General features: G+C 46.1%; 1 protein-coding gene across 1 annotated transcript in view; it reads right to left on the bottom strand.

Moving 5' to 3' along the window:
• Positions 1 to 3,785: 3,785 nt before the first annotated feature.
• Positions 3,786 to 19,745, bottom strand: part of DCBLD1 (discoidin, CUB and LCCL domain containing 1) — a 51,028-nt gene continuing 35,068 nt past the window's right edge. Inside the window, 8 exon segments of the mRNA XM_054173999.1 lie at positions 3,786 to 6,749; positions 9,707 to 9,826; positions 11,377 to 11,426; positions 12,414 to 12,504; positions 14,103 to 14,219; positions 14,774 to 14,921; positions 17,662 to 17,792; positions 18,407 to 18,622. Coding sequence (XP_054029974.1) covers positions 6,232 to 6,749; positions 9,707 to 9,826; positions 11,377 to 11,426; positions 12,414 to 12,504; positions 14,103 to 14,219; positions 14,774 to 14,921; positions 17,662 to 17,792; positions 18,407 to 18,622 — 1,391 coding nt within the window. The 3' untranslated portion in view covers positions 3,786 to 6,231.

Here is a 19,745-nt window from a genome sequence, read left to right on the forward strand (position 1 = left end):
CCTTTTAGTATTTCAAACTCATAGGAGGAAATGCTGAGTATCCAGGGATACTATTCCTTTTCAGGTGAGCAGACAATGCAGGTCCTCAAGTGAAGCTTTTCCAGTAAGGTCTGTTAAAAATTTGGTGTCTCCTGGAAGAATGTAGATTCCTGAGGTCAGTTCAGTGTGGTTAACCAGGACACAGAAGTCTTAGTAACAACATTATGCCATATATATAGGCTTTTAATTTTTGCTATGCTGAAAAATGATCTTTAATTTGTCTTCTTCCTGGATTTCTGTTTTTAATACCTGTGACTGTATAAAAACAAACAGGATGATCATCTCTTGGATGTCGTGTGGCAGCTCAGCAGCTGTGTTGCAAAAGTGGCTGAATAAATAATGAATTGAGTCAGCCCAGGACCAGGGGTTACTGAGTAACTTCTGCACACTAGAGATTGCAAATGTTTTTCAGGGCATGCAGACACATAATGTGGGGCCAAACCTAAACAAATACAGTGGAGTTGGAATTTAAAAGCCTCCAAATTCTCATGCCCAGACTATACAACAAGATAGCACAGAATGTCAGATGCTGGGTGTCCTCCTTATCATGGATAACATGAATTTTCCCCAGCTAAGGATGTCTTCCTCCTTGTCTTTATCTATTTTAGAAAGACTTTATCTGACCCCTTCTCACATGTTCTTTATGGATGGTAGGACTGTACCAGGGGGGCTTCAAAAAAAGAAGCCCTCAGGAGAGGCTTCTATTTTAAGTTTGAAAGTGATTGTACAGGTCTGGCACCTTCCCTTTAATAAGCACATTCCTTGGAGCTTACTCAGTCTTCAGTAATTCTTCAGTGTTGCTGCTGCTCCTTCATAACAATGTTAGTCTCATTATCAGGACTGACTAACTAACCTTGTTACCACAGCTCTGGCAGGGTAATTTGCAGTATAGGTATCAACAACAGTGAGTTTGAAACAGTAAATTCTGGTTTTATTTACCTGGTGCTGTACTGTTACAGCAGAGGCTAGAGGTCACTACAAGCTTGCATCATAGCTGACACTGGAAGGAAAAGGGCAGTGTAGGGTTTTCATTATGGAAAACAGCAAGGAGAAAAGGAATGCAACAACACAACCTTGTCATTCCTGTCACCCAGACTGATTACAGAATCACAGAATTAACCAGGTTGGAAAAGACCTTCAAGATCATCAAGTCCAGACTATCACCCAACACCATCTAATCAACTAAACCATGGCACTAAATGCCTCATCCAGTCTCTTCCTAAACACCTTCACTGATGGTGACTCCACAACCTCCCTGGGCAGCTCATTCCAAGGGCCAATCTCTCTTTCTGTGAAGAATTTCTTCCTAACATCCAGCCTAAACTGCAAAATTGTTTTAGAATCATGGAATTGTTGGGGTTGGAGGGGACCTCAAGGATCAGCTAGTTCCAACCCCCCTGCCATGGGCATGGACACCTCACACTAAATCAGGTTGCCCAGAGCCACATCCTTAAAAACTCCTAGGAGTGAGGCTTCCACCACCTCCCTGGGCAAACTGTTCCAGTGTCTCACCACCCTCATGGTGAAGAACATCTTCCTAACATTCAATCTGAATTTACCCATTTCTACTTTTTTTTTGCCATTTCCTCTAGTCCTATCACTCCCTGACACCTTAAAAGTCCCTCCCTCACCTGCCCCATTTTCCCCCTTTTCCCCCTCAAACCCAGAGCACCTGGGCTCTGTTGGAGTCTCCTCCCACCTCAGGTGTAGCCACTTTGTCCTCCCCACCCACTCCCCTATTTAATCCCCCCCAGGAAATGCAGAAGCCCTAAGCTGAGCCCATCTGGGCTGAGGATCCTCCTCTCATCGCTGGTGAGTGCCCATGGTGCACACTGGGTGATGGTGGTGGTGACAACAAAGGCCGGGGGGCCTGGTGGCCCCCCGGCCAGGTAGGAATAGGGCCAAATCTGAAAGAAGCTTGCATTAAAAACTCAAATCTTCTTGGGGTTAGCCACACCAGTAATGCAGACAAGCCATGAGATTCCTCACCAGAAGTTGCCTGTTGGATGTAAAGATTCTGGCAGGTGCCACAGGAGGGCTAATGTGTGATGGTAAAACTCTATAAACTGCAAGAAACAGCAAGCTACCCTCGATAGGAGAGGGAAAAAACAGAAGTGTTTGTATTGAGTGTTAGAAAGGTACTTGACAGAACAAATAAGAATTCACAGTCTGTTTCACAACCTAAGCAGGTGAGAACAAAGAGCATTTGTGGGCTTGCTGTGGTGTGGCATTTTTGTTGTGCTTGTTTGGTTGGTTGAGTTTGGGTTTGGGGTTTTTTTAGGGTTTTTATTTTGCTCTTTTGGTGAGGTTTTTGTCTTATTCTTCAAATGTAAAGCACCCCCTGGCAGTGCATGCTAAGCTGGCCTGTTTGGATTCCAGCTGTAGGCAGTGTACACCATCTTTTACACTTTCCTACCTCAAGAGGCTGCTCCTTCAAGCCTTGGTAAGGCATATGTGTAGTTCCAGTGCATGACCCTGTTCCTGGCAGTCAGAGGCTTGCTGTCACCTACAGCTGGGGCAGCAGGCCCTCTGTGATATGATCAGTTAATATTTAACCTTCCTGTGAACTCTGGCTTGTTTTTCCTGCTTCAGCCTACTGGGAGTGCCTGCTCAGGAAAGAAGTTCGGCGTGGAAATGCTCCTGAAAGCGTGCACTGACCAGAGAGAGTCAGACCCTGCTCTCACACAGTCTCTGGAGATGCTGGAAAGCAGAATAGAATAAACCAGGTTGGAAGACACCTTTGAGATCGTGTCCAACCTATCATCCAACACCCCTAATCAACTAAAGCATGGCACCAAGCACCCTATCAAGTCTCCTCCTAAACACCTCCAGTGATGGTGACTCCACCACCTCCTTGGGCACTCCAATGGGCAATCACTCTCTCTGTGTAGAATTTCTTCCTAACATCTAGTCTGAACCTCCCCTGGCACAGCTTGAGACTGTGTCCTCTTGTTCTGGTGCTGGGAGAAGAGACCAACCTCTGCCTGTCTACAGCTTCCCTTCAGGTAGTTGTAGAGAGCAATAAGGTCTCCCCTGAGCCTCCTCTTCTCCAGGCTAACAACCCCAGCTACCTCAGTCTCCCCTCATAGGGCTTGTATTCCAAACCTCTCACCAACTTTGTATGCAGAGCTAACACAACCCTTAGCATGTGGCTGTCTCCAAAGGGTGCATCCTCTAACCTGCACTGTGGAAGGATGATTTTTAAATGTGTGGTGTTTGGTAAAGCAGCCTGTGTTACTGGTTTTGAGGGTGAGACCAGACTGCCATCAAAGGATGGGAATGAGGATGAGTCTCTACCACTGGGAAGAGTCAAGCAGTCCCCTTTCCCTCCTACACCAGGGGTTTGGTATCTCCACTACCCCCAGTACAGAGACACTACACAGGTAGAAAGTATCCTCAAGTAACTGCTGCTAGGGTCACTGAACACTTCCTGTTTCCTGGCCAAGGTGGAGGAGCTCAAGACTTATGTTCCCCGCACTCAGCAGTCACTCAGACGTGAACCATGAAGCACCACAGCAGTGACTGGGAGCCGTGAGTGATTCCAGAGCTGCTGCACTCTATCAGCACCAAGCCACTGACACGAGGATAAAGGAAAAGTTTGGGGATTTATTTTAAGCCATCTTTTTGCAGTTTTGCAGGGTTTCTTTGAGGCCAGGGAGGGTGAAAACAAGGTGCAAAGCGAGACCTAACTTTTCATTAGGCTAACCTCAGCTGCGTTGAGGGGCGTGCGTGGCGCAGAAATGGGCACACACCACCAAAACTCCTTTGACACTTGTAGCATACTGCAGATGGAGTGCTGGAGGCATGTGAAAAGATTATCATAAAACAAGCAGTGTCATCTGCTGCCTGGCCCTGCTGCATTATCTAGGTGCCTCATTAGGTGGGGAGCAGCCCTGATTACTGCTTGTTTGTAAAGTGACAAGTCAGGATAATGAGCTGTGTGGGTGGAGTATTGGTTTCAGGCTCATCAGGAGGGCATCCTCATCCTTCCCTCAATTATATGCATCCAGCAGCAGGGCTGGGCACAGACGTTTGCTCGTGGGTGCTTCTTCTCCAGAGCTTATGGCCAGGCTAAATGGGGCACCAAGAGAAGCTTTTTTTAGCCTGTCACACCAGGACCATGCATTGCAACAGCACAACTGGCACTTTTGCAGGGTGTAAGGAGCTCTTCTTTCTCACCCTGCCAGAGAAGTGACGCGAGTGGGCGTGCAGCGATGATCAAGTCACCGAGCGAAGCAGCAGAGCTGTGTGACTGATTTACAAATCCCAGTGTTCTTTATTTACACAGACATGTAAACAACAGAAGGTAAACAACACCGCCCGGCTCGGTCTAACAAACAGGCTGCTGCTGTTTCACTTCAGGACCTGAGGTGTTTTAGACATTTCACAGAAACTGTATTGACAGCAAACACAGGCAGGCTACGAGGTTACCTTGACTCTCTCTCTTCTCTGCACAGCAATCACATGCATAGTGTGCAGCACGAGGGACTGGTACCACTGAGGCCACAAAGCAAGCAGATGCAGCAAAGGACCCATACAGAGCTTGCCTGAAAGTTGGCTATGGCTGGGGTTAGAAATATTTGTGAGTAGTATCACTGCAACTGGTCTGTACTCTGGCATCGCTTTACATCCAAGGATCACAGAATAGTTTGGGTTGGAAGGGACCTTAAACATCATCTGGTTCCAACCCCTCCTGCCATGGGCAGGGACACCTTCCACTCGACCAGGTTGCTCAAGGCCTCTAAAAGCACTTTGCAAACAGACCATGAATCTTCATTTGCATCCTTTGCAAATCACCTCCCATTTACACCCAAGGAAAGAGAGGACCTTTAGCTAGTGGCTTTCCCTGAGCTCAGGTTTTACTGGTCTCTTTTCACAACCTTGTACAATAAATATAGCACCATTCTTCCTTCCCAAAAGTGTATCACAGCTTAGGACAAGCTTTTGAGTTCAAAGTGATGCTCTGAGCAGTGCAGGTGGAAGGGCAGCGTGCAGTCCCAGTTGCCACCAGATGTTGTTTTGCTTCAGCTGGAAGGGGAGCCAGCTGCTGTGCAATCCATTGCACCCATCCCCGTGGAAGTATGTCCAAGAACAGACTGAAGGGTAACATTAGCTGCAAAAGACAAACTGTTTGAAAACAACTGTGCTGATCTGCTGCCTTGCAAGTTTGACTGCAACAGTAAGCCATACACAGACTGTGTTTTACATAGCCAAAATATTTCAAATAGCATTGTTACATTACAGTTGTAAGACAGAAAAATACCTACTGGAGACAGGAAAAGTTCAGGAAGTTTTGCTGCTTTGTGCCAAGGAACAAATGTCCTTGTAGTTGAGCAGCAAAAGCATCAGCCAGGGCTTGAATGAGATTTAATTCTCAGCTGTAAATTCTCATTTTGGTTCCACACATGCTTCCTGGAAAAAAAAAAAAAGCTGGATTGAGAGGTGTTGGGTTTGTTGCTTGGTTTTTGCTTGTATTGCAGAGTGACCGCCGTGGTTTGAACCCAAAACTGGTTTCAGCCTTTCTACCTGTTTCTAACACGGGTAAGCAAGTTAGGCTCAGCTCATATGCTAGATCAAATTCAAGCATGTAAGAACTGCTGCTACAAAAGCAGTCAGAAAAGTGGTTTTTGAGCACAGTATTTGGATGTTCAGCTGCCTTTTCTTGTGCACATTATGCTTCAAGTAGTTTTACTTCTACTCTCCCAGTAAGAACTACAGTGATGCCCTATCTTGAGTCATCGTAGGAAAGGAGATGAATCACAATTCTTGAATACTCTGTTTACAGCTGCCAGCACAACAGTAGGTAAAACAAAAATGGAGAGAGAGGCAGGCCTGTTTGTCTTAAATAGGCATTTCTGCAATCCTTTCAATCTCCCAGGTGAAAAAGGAAACTTAAGAAATTCTCCTTAAATAAAAGCTATGTACAAATTGCACACATTGCAAGTGGAGCACTGAGATCAGTTACAGCAAATAAGATGTACAGTCTTCACTGATAACATCTCTCTTGCTATAAACAGTGATAAACAGCATATGCTTTCTTCAGATGTCAGAACCCAGCAAGACTGAAATATTATGTACACAGGGCTTGTTTGCCTTCTGCCTCCCACAGCAGAGTCCCTCCAAACTCCGCTTCCCGCTTCAGAAGGCGGTGCGGTGCCGCTCCTGCGCACCGTGTCGCTCCTGCTGGGCACATCACAAGAGAGCTGTCATTGCTGTCTGGCTTATGGGCTTTAGACAGTCTCTGGGTGTTGAGTAGCCCTCGCTCCCCAGGCCGTTGGGCTGGGGTTTCTGGTAGTCCGTGCTGTAGCTGATGGAGGTCAGGACGCCGTTGGCTTTGGGTTTGTCGTAGTTCAGGACACTCTGGGGTGTCTGATAGTCTCCGTTCCTGGTGTCGGTCGTAGCTGAAGCAGAGAAGCTGCCAGCGGGGAGGGAGTGTTTCTGAGATGAGGCCACAGGTACGTTGTAGCCGTTCTCAGAGGGGAAGTTGTTTTCTCTTGCCGTGTGCCGCTCGATGATGGGGGTGGCGTACTCAGGCTCTTGGCTGGCCAGGGGCAGAGCATACTCGTGTCGGTTACCTCTGTGTGGGCAGTGATAGTGATTTTCAAACTCTAAACTTCCTCTTCTTCCCTCGTCTTTTGCATCCATGGGTCGAAAAGTGGATCCTTTCCGTGTTACTGTCCCAGTCCCAATCATGAGAGGCTGCTGATAATCTAAAAGGAAGCATGAACTGCTCAATAAGGCATAGACTGGTTATTTTGTGTGTCTAACACTTATGCATAGAGAAGTATTTTCTGGTGAGACATTACTGTTATTCTGTCAAACACATGGGTTTCCTCACATTCCTGATAACCTTCCCCAAAGCATGTCCCATAACCTCCCTGAGCAAGCAAGACTTGCAGAACATGGCAGAAGCTCTTCCGTGGAGGAGTTCCAACCTGCCTTCCCTTTTCCTGCTCCCTCCTTCCCCTTCCCTCCTACCCACCCAAGTAAATTTACATCATTTCTGCAGTACACTCAAAAACCCTAAAAAAGAGAAGCCAACACAATATTTGCCACAAACTGGACAAAGGATGTTGCATGAAGATGCACAAATGAGAAGTTCTCAACACAGAGTGTTCCACTTTTGGAATAATTAAAATGCCTGGAGGATTCTTAGCGAGCCGACCAAGCGCTGGCTTTATTTAAAAGGCATTTTGCAGTAGCTGAGTGACAAGAAGGATGGAGTTAGGCAGAACGGCAGCCAAGAGAGTCAAAGGAAGTGTGAAACATGCTAAGCCAGCTCAGCACTGCTGCAGGAGTGTGAGGGGAGAAAAGGCCTGGAGGAGAGGTGGGACCGGTGCCGCCAGAGGAACCAGGCAGTCACCCTGGTCAAGGCGGACAGCAGGGATAGAGCTGGGGATGGGCAAACAGCCTGAAGAGGAGCAAGAAGAGAGATGGAGAGAGCGTGGCCTCCACGAGCGCCTGTTTGCACCTCTAGTCGAGGCAGATGCCAGGCTGCCATATGAGATCAGGACTAAAAAAGGGGTTTCAGAAAATCCAGTGAAGCTATTATGAGAAAATTCACCGTTGTAGCTTTCTCGCTTTGGTGCTGGTGACAATCTCTCATGGATGCAGAGGGTGGCCTGAACAGCTCTGGTAAGTGACACTGCTAAAGTATCATGTTTTGAGGCAGGCGTGAAGAAGGGAGTGCAGTTTCTGTTCTGGCACCGTGGCTCATCTGACATGAGCGTCAAATTGGATCCCATATGTCCTGTGAATCTTTTTGGCAGCTCCTGGCTATGTCCCAAACTTCAGCATGTAGGGTGAGGGTGTGATGATACTTCACTAACTAAGTGGTGCAGCTCTCCCTGGCACCACTGCTGCCATCCCCAGCAATTTCCCTCGCTCGGGATGAAGCATCTCCACTTGCTCCTTTGAGAACTGGCAGGCAGCCGGGGACTCGAAGGGAGGGAATTTCATGTGGCATATTAAGCTCTATGCAAGTTGCATACCCTCTGCAGTTAAATTATTAAATGGCACATTTCTGGGTTGCATTCACATTTTTTATGTCATGTTTACCATTTTTAAGGAGACTGTAGGTGAGGAGGCTGAGGAGCTGCCTGGCCAGGCTAGGAGTTAAGACACAGACGTGGCAGGAGGAGAGGATGGAGAGAGCGAAGGCTCCCCAGACACGGCCCAAGGAGCCTGACAACCCTGCTTGTGAGCAAACTTTATCCCATTCCTTCATGAAATGAAACTGCTTTATAGATCTCTGTGTATTTATACTGAAAACTTCTGCAAAGGATTGAAACCATCCTTGAAAGATATCCAAGGTAGCACCATATGGAATTACAGGAACCATCCATTTGTTTTTTAAATGTATTTCTCTGCCAAACACATTGGAGAAATTTTAAGGAATTGCTAGGGTCTGGAGGCTGGAAACAGCAAATTAATCCTTCTGGAAGATTGCTGCTCACTGAGCCCATGAGATGGTTGGTCTCACTGGCCTTTCCAGACAGTACATCTTACCCTGCCTAGTTTAGTCTAAATATCCCCCCTAGGATTCAAATAGTACTGAGGTGGGAATTTGCTCCATCCAAACAGTGACCTGGAGCTGAACTGGCACAGAAGAAAAGCACTGTGGCTGTCTGGTGTTGTTTTCATTCTTTCTTATCTACCTGCTTCCACTTTGGGGGTCTCATCTCCGAAATAGGGAAAAGCTGCACAGGGATCTCAGCACAGCTTCCAGAGGGGCATGAAATCCCCCTGCAAGCCAAGCAATTTCTTTCTTTGCTCAGCAGCAAGGGGCATTACATTTTGTTCCATTTCTAGAGACTTTTGTGTTTAAATTGAAATAAATAAAATTAGCCAGCAAATGCAAACTGTCCTATCCTAGGAACACTCTTGTACTGCATCCATGCCTGAGTGCCTTCCCTGCTTACCTTCAGCTGTAACTATGTGAGAATCAGGAAATCTTTCCCAACAACTCTAAGAACAACAATTCCAAGTCTCTTCCCCACTAATACATTTACCTGCTTCACTATAAATAGACTAGAATTAACCAGGTTGGAAGAGACCTTTGAGATAGAGTCCAACCTATCATCCAACACTACCTAATTGACTAAACCATGGCACGAAGCACCCCATCCAGTCTCTTCCTAAACACCTCCAGTGATGGTGACTCCACCACCTCCCTGGGCAGCACATTCCAATGGCCAATCACTCTTTCTGTGAAGAACTTCTTCCTCACGTCCAGCCTAAACTTCCCTTGGTGCAGCTTGAGACTGCATCCTCTTGTTCTGGTGTTGGTTGCCTGGGAGAAGAGACCAACTCCCACCTGTCTATAACCTCCCTTCAGGTAGTTGTAGACAGCAGTAAGGTCTCCCCATAGCCTCCTCTTCTCCAAGCTAAGCAACCCCAGCTCCCTCAGCCTCTCCTCACAGGGCTGTGCTCCAAACCCCTCCCCAGCTTTGTTGCCCTTCTCTGGACACGTTCCAGCAAGTCACCATCTTTCCTAAACTGAGGGGCCCAGAACTGGACACAGAACTCAAGGTGTGGGCTAATCCTGCTTCTGAGCCTCCACTTGCATGAGAGCTGGAGCTTGTAACATGAATGCTTCATCCCTCCCCCAGTTAGCTGCTCTGTATGCAGAGCAAAATGAGTGCCTTGCAGGGGGAGGAATTGTTACCTGCCATGTCACTGGTGACGAGGTCTAGTTTTTGTGGTGTCTCCTTCTCATTATTATAGCTGATGGTGAATTCGGTTGACTGATGCCTGGTGAAAGGCTGCTTGATTTGTTTCCAACAACCTATGATAAAGAAATAAAAATAGGTCTATCAGCAAGTTAAATGCCTAGAATCTGAAGGCTTATCAGAAAGTTTAATTTCTGGTGCACTCCCTGCTGTCAATATATTCAAGCAGTTAAAAAAGCAAGACTAAAATGGACTGTTTGTTACAAGAAAAAAAAAAGCCCCCTACATTTGGAGGGTGAAAGGGAAAAAGTGAATCATCAGCTGGAATTTCCAAGTGAAAATGAAACTTTAGAGGATTTTCTTGGCAAGAAGGGCTCAAACTCTGTAGGTGCCTGCACTGCTGGCTTAAAGTACATCAGTAGAATACCAGCTTTAAATCAATTACATATTTTTGCCATGCCTTATCTGGCACAAATAATGCTTCAAGTGGCTTTTTTTTCCCCCTGTTTGTTTGTTTTTAGTAGGCTGACATGGCTTCCATGTTTTTGATATCTGAGCATCTGCTCTCATCAATTAATTTGTTCTCACAACACCCTTGAGACAGAAAAGAAAAAAACCCAGTGTCAGGCATTTGGCAGGAACCTGCAACAGGAGGTGTGTGGAGAGGTGGCTTTGACTCCAAGTACCAAGCCTGAGTCACAGGGGCTTAGGAGCTTGATTTGTGAAGCACACACACACACACAAAACCAATGAACTGACTGGGTATGAGGCTATCTCCAATTTCTTGGGATTTGTCCTCATTAGCAAGTGAGAAAGGCTTGTGCTGTGACCTCAAAAAATCATATTAGCAAATATGATGGTAAGTAGAAATTAATTTTCTAATGAGGGTGAGCTGCAGTGGGTAACAGCATTCCTTTCACTGTTGTCAGCACCTGCTGAGGGATGAAATTTCGGAGCTGAGCTATTGCAAAGCACTTGTCAAGAGACACGTGAATTGCTCAGGTTTCTTTTCTTTATGGAAAGCCAAGATTCAGAAGGCTGTTCCTCTATTGAGTTGGCTGGCCAGGAAAAACAGCTAAATCCCAACTTCCAAGCTGACAGGAGACCCCACTCCAGAAAGCATTACTGAGCAAGACAAAGAATGTACTTCCCTGGGGCTTTACAGGCATCTCCTAAAGCAAATCTCATATTCAGATTTTACACTTGAAGTACAGCTCAGTATTGTTGGGCTTTATAAACACAGTTCCAGCCAGGGAGGGCAGTGAGATGGAAATATTAAAGCCATCAAAGATTATTAGCCCTCACTCTCTCGGAGAAAAGCAATCCCCTCTGCTGTGGGGAAAACAAAAGGAAAGCAGCAAATATCTGCAAAAAGGTGTTTTGGAGGAGTGAAGGAAAGGGAGGGCACCTGGGAGCACTCTTACACGCTAATTTATGCACTCTGTATAATAGATCTTTTGCTAATTGCCTTTCTGTCATAGAAACCAAATTATATTGTTTCTCAGGGCACTGTGCTAGGACGACACAAGTGGGATTATCGTTTGCTGTTTGCCTTGTGTGAAGAGGTGAATCTGAAGGAGGAAACGTGATGCTATTTCATAAGCATGTCATGCTTAATTGCTGAAACCCCTTCCCATTGGCCCAATGGCCAGGACTCTCCACTAACCTGATTTCTGAGCACTGGTTAATCCATAAGAAAGTCCTTTGGCTTCTCGCCTGCAAGGAGAGGAAAGCATTTAGAAACATCTAACCTCACAGCATTTCAGCGTTGTGCCTCAGCTCCAGCAGTGAGAGCCTTTGTCTTTAGTGGCTTAGGACAACATTTCAGGTCGAGTCCCTGGAGGCTGGTGTTTACTAGAACCTAAGGCAATCAAACCAGCCTTGTGACATTTCATTTCTCCCCATCTACATGCAAGCTGTGAGTGCTGGTGTTCAAATTTCTTGTGCCTGGCACTCATCAGTTTGATGTGTCCATGTCTATGTGTGTCACTATACGTGTGCTCTTCTGACTTCTTTGGGAATCCAGGGCAGAGCTGGGTACCACTAGTGATTAAGCAACATCACCAGGGCGTTGCTTTTATACTTCCAAATCTCCATCTGCTGACAGAAGCACTTCCTGGCTCTACAAGCAAGTGCAGGTTCATGTGAATGGCCATTTAGGAGGAGCCACAGTTAGCAGTGCTGCTTCCAGCCTTCTGACTTGTGAAATGAAGTAGCTTAGCTTTAGCTGATTACCTCTGTGTGTGCAACTCCTTACAGCTGTGCTCTGCTTCCAGCCTGCTTGGTTAAGAGACCAGGAAGCAGAAACACAACAGGAGAGAAGTAAAAGAAAATGATCCAGATAGCTCAAATTATCCCTTCACTAAGTTATTACTTGGCTTTGGTGTGGAGACTCTTCTGTCTTTGATTGCTTTACAACTTGGCATTTGTGGGTGTGTGTAGGCTGAAGAGAACAGTCAGCCACATTGGATTGTAAACTGTGGGGGTGCAGTTCTGGGTGCTTTACCTTCATTTTTGTCTGACTATGGAAGATGTACAGTAAGAAATACAATGTACAGAAACACAACATGAGTTCTGCGTAAAGGAAAGCTGCTGAACAGGATCAGCTTCCAGTTCCCTGGTAAAGAGGCTCTGGAGAGGGCACATAGTTGTGCTAAGCTAGGTAGCCACACAGACCTCCTCTGACAAAAGCCAGTGTCTTACTTGCGTAGGGCTGCACAGATACAAATTCCAGAGAACAGGAACAGACACAGCACGATGAGGACAGGGACAATTATAGCTGTAAGCTTTAAGCCTGCATGAGGGGGAAAAAAAAAAGGAACATTTTAAAAGGCAAATTACTCTGAAGCTGGTATTTTTTACTACAGAGAATACAGGGAAAGGCAGATAATCTTGCAGGAACACTCCATGCAAGAGAGCATGAAGATGCAAATCTGCAAGACCACTCCTCAGCCGTCGTTGGTTGCCACGCACCTATGTGGAACAGCATTGAGCTGAAGGAGTTAAATATCCTTTCTCAAGGCTGACACTTAACATCTGTATGCATCCTTACAAAGAACAGTTCTTTGTTATTACACACTAGGTAGCTTCTAAAAAGCCACTTGCACACGCTCTGTTTTCAGTTGCTTATAAAACTGCCAAATAAGGCTGCAATTTTACATGCTGAGTAGCTGGCTCCTGCTGAACTGGTTGAAACACTTCAGTCAAAATAATTCAAAGACTTCCAGGAGTGGAGCTGGGGAAAAACCTTTGGCTCCTGTTAAATTCTAATACGACAGAGTTTAGAGCAGGGATTTGAAAATTAGCAGTGGAGTGACTCTTGTGGCAGGTGGGCACCATTTATCATTCCTTGAGATACTTCCCAGGCTGTGAGAATTAGGTGTCCATGGGGTGTTCACAGCTTAGCAGATGAAATCTCAGTAGATTCCATTTTCATGGATACAATTTACCCATATTGCTGCACAGATGAGCTGAGCTTTGCTCTTGGCAAGAGCAATGGAGTTGCAGGAGAATTTGGGATTGCTTCTTTACAACCAGAGGTGGTTTATTTTTTTCCCCAGAGACATTCCTACATCTATCAGCTACCTAAGGAGTAGCCAGTGTTTGGTGCAGTGAGTTTGGTAATTCCTGCCTGGCTATGGGTCCACCTGTCAGGATAAGCAGCAAATTTTGTTTGTTTGCTTTTTAAGGTCTAACCAAATTAGCTTCACAATACTAAAGGATGAAGACTGCAAATTCAGGGAGAAGTATGTGAATTAAGGTTGTCTGAGTCTCTAAGAACACAGGTGTTACGGAAAATGTTTAACTGAGCACATGTGCACTGCTATATGGTGCTTAGAGATGGGGGCCTGCTCTGGGAGAAGGCAACATTTATCCATGATCACTGCCCAGGCAGGTGGTGGAGGTCCTATCCCTGGAGATGTTTAGGTGAGGTTGGGTGCGTCTCTGATCAACCTGATCTAATTGGGGATGTTCCTGTGCACTTCAGGGGGATTGGACTAGATAACCTTTAAAGATCCTTTCCAACCCAGTGCATCTGTGATATTACAGAAAATATAAGGAAGAGAGAGTGAGGAAAAACCTCTTCAAAAAGATGCTGATGAATGCTCAGTATAGTCCCTTGAGCCACCTACCAAGCATGGCAAATAAACCAATATGACAGGGGAAGCAGAGCCTGATGTTTCACACATCAAGGAAAATTAAGGCTTTCAATCTCTTTCTGTGCCTTAAGACAAAAGAATGCTATGCTCCTCCCTCTTCTTTCTGCTGTTAACCTTTAATAAAGTCTGAAGGGAAAACAGAAGTTTTGGGTTGTGAGAAAGTTTAAAGTTCACCCAGGCTGAGCTGAAGACGTGACGCATCTTAGAGAAATGCAGCGTTAGGCAGTGTTACCCAAGTTAGTTTCTTCTGATGGGATGGGCTCTGTAACAGTCCTGTCTTCTTTTCCAAGGGAGGTCTCTGTGCTCTGACTTGGTTTTTGCCACATTGAATGGGTAAATGAACTATTAGCTGCAAAAGAGAAAGGGACATCACTTTTACCTTCACCTCACCGGAGGGTGTCCACCACATCACCAAAATATACAGCATATGATTTATCCAGAAGGCTCTGAGTGCCAGAGCCAGCACCCTTGAGGGCCAGCTGCAGGCTGGAGGAACAGTGTTGGTGATAGGGCTTCAACTGGCAGCCCTGTGCTGACCACCTCAGCTGTCCATAACAGCCCACAGGGTTTTCATAGAGACCTGTTTGTAGGCTGAACCTGACAGCAGAATGACTGGTTATTAAGGAAGAAATTCTTTACAGTGAGGGTGTGAGACACTGGAACAGGTTGCCCAGGGAGGTCGTGGATGCCACCTCCCTGGAAGTGTTGAAAACCATGTTGGATTGGGGTCTTGAGCAGCCTGGTCTAGTGGAAGGTGTCCCCACCCAGGGCACTGGGGTGGAACTAAGTGATCTTTAAGGTCCCTTCCAACCCATTCTATGACTCTATTCTATGATCAGTGGCAATGGGTAGCAGAGGGGGCTTTGGAGGCAGCATGGCTGTGGAGCAGTGCTTACCCCATACCTTGCATTATTCGACAGCCCATCAGCTCCAGCTTCAGTGCTATCCTTTGGTGCCAGGTCTGAGGGACGATTCGCACGTATCGAGCCACGATGGGAGGGATGAAGTTGTTGCGTACCACGTCACCGGAGTTGGAGTTGCCTTGGAATACCTGCAACAAGACAGAAGCACATTGTTTGCCCTGTTCTCAAGGTCTCTTTCTTCAAAGTGTTCCTAACATGCAACTTCAAAGTTCCCCATTATTTGTTTTAGGATTTGGGGATTTTGGAATTGAGAAGTCAGAAGTAAGACATCCTTTCCAGTGAGGATGGTGAGACACTGGAACAGGTGGCCCAGGAAGATTGTGGATGCTTCCTCCCCTGAGGTGTTCAAGGTCAGGCTGGATGAGGCCTTGAGCAGCCAGATCTAGTGGAAGATGTCCCTGCTCATGACTGAAACTAGTTGATCTTCAAGGTCCTTTCCAACCCAAACCATTCTATGAAATAAATACTACAAAAAGAATCTTGGTTGGTTGGTTGGGTGTTGGGTTTTTTTTGTTCTGGCAAATGACCACCTTTTTCTGTTAGCTTGGAGAAGAAATCTGTGTAATTTCTTGCCATTTCTTTATTGCAGAGCACTGCAGCACCCTGACTTGTGCAGCAGGGGAGAAAAATGTACAAAGGAAAACCTGAACTGTTTCTAAACACTTTAGTCAAATGGTCAGCTTTCTGTATCAAGCTTGAAGAGTGACTATTAACTGCAGAGCTGTGTCTCCTTTTCCCTGCACTTAAATAATATTTCCCAGAATGAGCTTAGCCTGTCTTCAGAACAGTAGTCCTTGCAACATTAGTTCTTGGGGATGCTTCAGCATGGTCTAGGAAAGCTAAAAAGCCTGATGAGGCAGGGAAGTGAGCTCAGCACGTCATAGATATAAGGCCAGACCCCACAGGGTTCTGAGGGGGCAGGTTTTGTCAGCTGAAACTAAGATCATCTACCATGCTTTCATAAGATTGTTTGCATACAAGAAGTCACTGTGGAAAACTGCAAACCTGCAGATTTTCAATAGCTAGCCTCCCCAGTTCAGCCACTGCTAGGTGGATTGATCACTTGTTTTGGCCCCCAAGTTTAACATTCTAAGAATATGAAACCAGTTGACACTGTGCAGTGAAATTCCCTGCCCTATGAGCTAAGAAAAGCAGAGCTCCTAGAAAATCTTTCTACAGCTCTCCTGAGCTTTCAGAAACTGCCATCAGGACTGAGGACTACGAAGAGCTTTATCCTGAGGCAAGCTGAGCTCCCTCAGAAGTGCTGAGTGAAGGTCTGATTTTGAATGCTGTGGGTGCAGGGAGGGGGACTTTGGAGGTTTCTTGGTTTGGAAGGAAATGAGGTTTTCAGGGGAAAATGTTATTAGATGATGCTGTGCAGCAGCTGCAGGCACTAGGTGCACTGCTTTCACCTCCTCAGTATTACAGTCTCTCAGAGTCTGTGAAAGCTGTTGTGTGGACAAGTATTTTGGTGTAAGAACACTTCTTTTTAAGTTCAGATACATCGATTCCTAACGGACACAGCCCATGTCCATAGACTCATGTCAGAAAGTCCCTCCAGCGAGGTGCAGTCCCTGGTGAGCAGGAACTCTGCCTGCAGGTGCAGCTTCCCCCAGTGGCTCTGTGCTTTTACAGAGCATAGAATGATAGGGGTTGGAAGGACCTCTGGAGATCATCTAGTCCACCCCCCTTGCACATTTTTCCCCAAGCTGGTGGTTTCACTTGTGGGAGGGAAGGTGGGCTGACGATCCCAGTGCATCTGAAGCTGACTCTGGGCTTTGCTGCTGCTATACAGATCAATGTTTCTGCACTGGGGCAGGGTTCCTAGCAAGGGCAAGTGCTGAGCTGAAGACTTCCTCAAGCAGCCTGTTGTACAACCCCAATGACAGTATTTTTAAAGGAAGGATGCACACATACACGTGCCTACCTGTGTGGGTCTCAACATCAGCAAGCCCTGGATAGCTTCCTTGTTTTGACAAGCTTGCTATCTACTCCATGACTGTAAATTACACTGATGAGGACAACCCAGGTCTAGAAAAGTCTGAAACTCCTAATCTTTTTTGACAGTGAAAGCTTGCCTTTCAAAGTCAGGGCAGCATATACATTAGTGCTCTGTGTTTTCCCACCCTTCCTGCTTTCCATGCAGAGCTACAGGCTGGGGTCAGAGTGGCCGGAGAGCTGCCAAACAGAAAGGGACCTGGGGGTGCTGATTGACAGCTGACTGAACATGAGCCAGCAGTGTGCCCAAGTGGCTAAGAAGGCCAATGGCATCCTGGCATAGATCAAGAATAGTTTGGCCAGCAGGAGCAGGGAAGTCATTGTGCCCCTGTACTCCACACTGGTTAGGCTACACCTTGAGTACTGTGTCTAGTTTTGGGCCCCTCAGTTTAAGAAGGACATTGAGATGCTTGAATGTGTCCAGAGAAGGGCAATGAGGCTGGGGAGAGGCCTCGAGCACAAGCCCTATGAGGAGAGGCTGAGGGAGCTGGGGTTGTTTAGCCTGGAGAAGAGGATGCTCAGGGGAGATCTTATTGCTCTCTACAACTACCTGAAGGGAGGTTGTAGCCAGGATGGTGTTGGTCTCTTTTCCCAGGCAACCAGCACCAGAACAAGAGGACACAGTCTCAAGCTGTGCCAGGGGAAGTTTAGGCTGGAGGTGAGGAAAAAGCTCTTCACTGAGAGAGTTGTTAGCCATTGGAATGTGCTGCCCAGGGAGGTGGTGGGGTCACCATCCCTGGAGGTGTTCAAGAGGGGATTGGATGTGGCATTTGGTGCCATGGCTTAATAGTCATGAGGTCTGTGGTGACAGGTTGGACTTGATGATCTTTGAGGCCTCTTCCAACCTTGGTGATTCTGTGATTCCCTTACCTTTTCCTCGTTGCTCAGAATCCCTTTGTAAGTTCTCCACTTGGAGTTGTTATTTCTGTAGTTCATCGTAAATGTCTTCACAAAGAAGTCGAAATTCAGCATAGTGGATCCAGAACCAGTGGTCTTGATGCCTTTTAACAAATGCAAGATACACTTTCATTTGTTAGCTGTCATTTTGGAAAGGAGCATTTTCAAATGCAAACACAGCAGCCAAAGCGATTTGGAGACTTCAGAGCGATGATGAATTTTTAACGGAGCTCATTAATTTGACTCCAGAAGTGGCAATTCCTGCTTGAAGTGATGGTTCCACATCAGCAGTCTTCAGATCTTTAGCAGCAACTGCTGTTTACATTTCTACAACTAAACCAGGAGTTGGAAACAGGAATCTCTTTCACCTGGGCCCTTATTTCAAAGGCTGTGACTTTGGTGTTACTTAATTGATTCCAGAACTGCATTATTGATAAGGTCCTAAGCAATCGTTTATCATTCCAGACTCTACCGATCCCTGTATTTTGTTCTGAGCTTACAGCATGTTGGCAGATCAGGCATGCATGACAGTTGACTTCAATCCTACATCCTTAGAGGAAGAGCAGTCTTACAAACAGCCATGACTTCTTAAACATGACAATACTATTCCTCAACACAGAACACTTGCATTACATTTAATGAAAGGCACGTTGCATTTAATGCTCTTCAACTGCATTTGGTTTCTTCTCCAGCTTCAAATAACCGGACAGTGACCCACCTGTTACTCTCTTCTTCTCTCCCAGGTCTATCTCCAACCATTCACGGTTGCTGCTGTGGTTAGAGGCCCAAGCCAGTCCTGGGACTTGAAGCCAAGCCTTGTCAGGAGACCACTGGAATAGCTGCCCGAATTCGTTGGTCTCCTCCCAGTAGGAAGATGCAGTAACCTGGCTCTTGGAGAGGAATCCCTCTTCCAGACTGAGGGATTTATTGCAGCCTAGGAGTCCCCACACAGACAGACAGAAGGAGTTATTTTGTGTTTTCACAGCATATTTTTACATTAGGCTAGCAACATATGATGAACACCCACAACAGCCAAGTCAGATGTTGCCTAATCTAGTGCTAGGCTGATGCTCTCCATTAAGCTGTAGTGTTTGCCAGTCAGTTTGCAGGGGATGATCCAGTACCAGAGAGCTGCAGTTCCTCTCCTTTACCATTTTAACTCCTACATACACAACACCTTCTGACTACACCTGCTATTTTTGTCATTTTGGGTTTCATCTTTGCAGTTCTGTCTCGTTCCTGTGAAGACTTCTTATATTTTTAAATTTTCCTGCTGAACCATAATATTTATGTTTGGAGATTGGCATGAACCGATTCTGCTGCTCAAACCCTCTCTCAGATGAAGGCACCGTGCCGAAAGCAAGGCTTTACTGTAAATACTTCGTGATTCTCACCTGCTATTAGGGCTGGAAAAGTTGCTCATTAAAGGAGCTCCTTGATACTGCTGCCAAGAGGTGATATCATGGTGATAATAGCTGCAGGTAAGCATTGCAACACCCCTAAAGAACCCACAACATTTCTGCACATCAAGGTTCTTCATAAAAAAAAAAAACCCAACCCAAACAGGCCAGTGGAATAAGGTTTCAATTAAGTGAGAAATAATTCCCTGGCAGTTTCAAAGGCCTGTGCATGCTCTCCAGTTTTCAGTGGCATAGTAAATGATATTTCTCTCTGATGACTGAAGTATAATTCAAATGAACGAGGGCGAACTCCCTTCCCCCCCCCCCCCCCCCCCCTTTGCCATTTTATGCAAATGAGCAGCTTGACAGATTAAAGACACTTCTGCATCTTGGAAAGTCATAAACAAAAACTCCTTCTGTATCAGTGCAATGTAAATATATCTTCATTCCTCCCATGTTTTCATCCTCGGATAACGAAGATGGAATTTAGAAACGGCTGAGGGGAAACTGCTTTCATTTTCTGCCGCCTCAAGTACATAAAATGGAATTATCTGATTGCCATTCTTCATCTGCTGGCACCAGAAATGTGACAGCAAGGCACTGTTTCTGTTTCTCATCTCTGTGCATATGACCTATTCCTCTGCTGTGTTTCTTTCT

This window comes from Dryobates pubescens, chromosome 28, assembly GCF_014839835.1.
Source record: "Dryobates pubescens isolate bDryPub1 chromosome 28, bDryPub1.pri, whole genome shotgun sequence".
Taxonomy (NCBI): Eukaryota; Metazoa; Chordata; class Aves; order Piciformes; family Picidae; genus Dryobates; species Dryobates pubescens.